This window comes from Homalodisca vitripennis, chromosome 5 (genome assembly GCF_021130785.1).
Source record: "Homalodisca vitripennis isolate AUS2020 chromosome 5, UT_GWSS_2.1, whole genome shotgun sequence".
NCBI lineage: Eukaryota > Metazoa > Arthropoda > Insecta > Hemiptera > Cicadellidae > Homalodisca > Homalodisca vitripennis.
The window spans coordinates 67,067,829-67,070,242 of NC_060211.1; the positions used below are offsets into that span (position 1 = coordinate 67,067,829).

Consider the following 2,414-nt stretch of genomic DNA (forward strand, 5'->3'; position numbering starts at 1 on the left):
GTTACATTTGCCCCACAGGTGCACGTTTCGCTTTGACCGCGCCCTGAACCTAACCTATTTGACTAATCGTTCTCCTAAATACAGTAAAATATAGCGGAAGAAACGTAGAGAGCAGTAGGGGAGACCCGGGCAAAGTGGCCACTCTAAGGGTTTTTTATTTATTATTTATTCAAAATTAAATTTGTTAAAATAAATATTATGTGAGTATATTACATATTTAGTTACCTATCTATTGGTATAACTGAGAAACACTATAAGTATCACCTTTGTATTAAAAAAATTTTTTTTCAATTTACTGCAAAATGGCCACTTTACCCACAGGGGTAGGGCAAAGTGGCCATATGTGGCAACTTTGCCCGTTGTTGTGATAAAGAGCGAAATCCGTTTATAGCTGTGGCTGGAGTTGCTGCCTTTAAAAAAGCTTCTCCAAGAAGTCGGCCCACTTGAAACTGGGTCACAACCCTTCCAGGATTGTTTTTTAGAAATTTTTCAATAGCTTGAACATAGAATGTATTGAACGGACCCATAAACGAGACATCTAAAGGCTGCATTTTGTGCGTACAATGTGGCGGTAAACAAACAACGGTTGTATGGCTCTCCCTTGCCTTTTCAATAAATGCCAGGTTCTTTGCATGGGTTGAATGACCGTCTAAGATTAACAAGACTGGGTCGGAAGCTGACGGTTTGGCATGAGTCAGAAAATGCTCAAACCACTGAAGAAAAATCTCGCTTTGCATCCATCCAGATGGGTGACAGACAACCATAGTTCCTGGTGGAGCACCATCTTGAAGTTCTGCTTTCATCCTAAGTCTTGGAAAAATCACGAATGGCGGAATAAAGTACCCTCCAGCTGACATACACACAACAAAGGTTGATAGCTGACCTCTTTCAGCCGATGTCAATGTACCAACTTGACGCCTACCCTTAAGAGCAAGAATCTTGGAGCTCTTAGACTGAACAGTCATGAGACCTGTTTCGTCAACATTGAAAACCCTGTGCGCAGGGTGGAATTGCTTCTCTTGAACATCCTTAAGGATATTAAAAAACCTTGTCACATTATGTTTATTAAATGCCTGAGCCCTTGCTGCAGAAGTCTGCTCTGGTTTCCTTAAACTAATTTCGGGGTGCCGATCTCTGAATCCAGCAACCCAGTCTAAGCCAGCCAATTTTTTTTCACGGTTAAAATTGTTTGGAATGCCATTTTGTACAGCTAGGTTGTACGCTAATGACCGCAAATCTAAAATGGTGACTCTAAAGAATCGGACCTCTAGATCTAATACGTGTCGCACCAATTCTGCTTCTTGTTCTTCTGTGAACACAGGTCGGTATTTTCCTAGTACCTTTTTGTTGCTTTTTGCATCGACATTCTTATCAAGGACCCTCCTCTTTAGAGTGTTTCTAGGAACAGAGAAAATTTTTGCAGCAGTTGAATACGCCATTCCATCATTTTTAACAGCTTCAATAGCTCTCTGCATCGCAGCTGCATCCCATGATTGCTGCTGGGTTTTCCTCACGTATTTGTAAACCATTTCCAAATCTAAAACAAAAAATCTAAGTTGGCTTCCTAGTATATGAAATTATATCAATATAAGTATTAATTTTGCTTTTTTTTGTTGCTCTCTTACAATGTTTAGTAGGCATTATAAAAGTGTTACATAGGTTACTAGGCATATAATTAAAATTTAAATATATTATACTAAGTTAGGTATATAATAATAATATGTTGCCTGTTACTGTCATGCCTATTAAATATTTAAATCAGATATATAGACGTAAAACAGCCTATAATGTGGGTATAATAATAGTAAACTCTTGTTTAATCTATAACATATTATTATTAAGCAATGTACATTGCTAACTACGATATTCAATAACACTATGTAATATAATATTGTTAAATATAAAAGGTTTTATAACACAGCCATTCTTTAATACACTTTAACGGTTTTGCACGAAATCAAATCCGATAACATTTATTTAATTACAAAAATTAGAATTTACATACTATACTTCAGAGTAGCATAACATTAAGAGAATAATAATAATGGATTGTATGAATATCCCAATAGAAACAATCACGGGCAAAGTGGACATCTTGGCCACTTTGCCCACTTGCCTGAATGGCCATTTTGCCCTAAGCGACGCCATTAATTTGGATCGCTCTACAACAAAATCAACTGAACCTATAAACTCAACTGAAACATAAAACTAAGGGTAAATGTATACGTTTCTTAAGCAATGTGCTTGATAAACCTCGGGGAATCAAAATATAAATACAAAAAATATAGTATTAAGTACATACCTTAGATCACCAGTAGGAAAAATCACTGTTTTCTTCATAAAATCTGCAAACACAAACAATCGGCTTCCACACTTTCTCAGAACACGTGTAACGGGCTGCAACGTAAGTGACC

General features: G+C 36.9%; 1 protein-coding gene across 1 annotated transcript; it reads right to left on the reverse strand.

Moving 5' to 3' along the window:
- Positions 1-311: 311 nt before the first annotated feature.
- On the reverse strand, positions 312-1,529 carry LOC124363501 (MFS-type transporter clz9-like). Its single transcript, XM_046818749.1, has one exon. It carries the CDS (start codon positions 1,527-1,529, stop codon positions 312-314), a length of 1,218 nt encoding a protein of 405 aa, XP_046674705.1.
- Between the last annotated feature and the right edge of the window lie 885 nt (positions 1,530-2,414).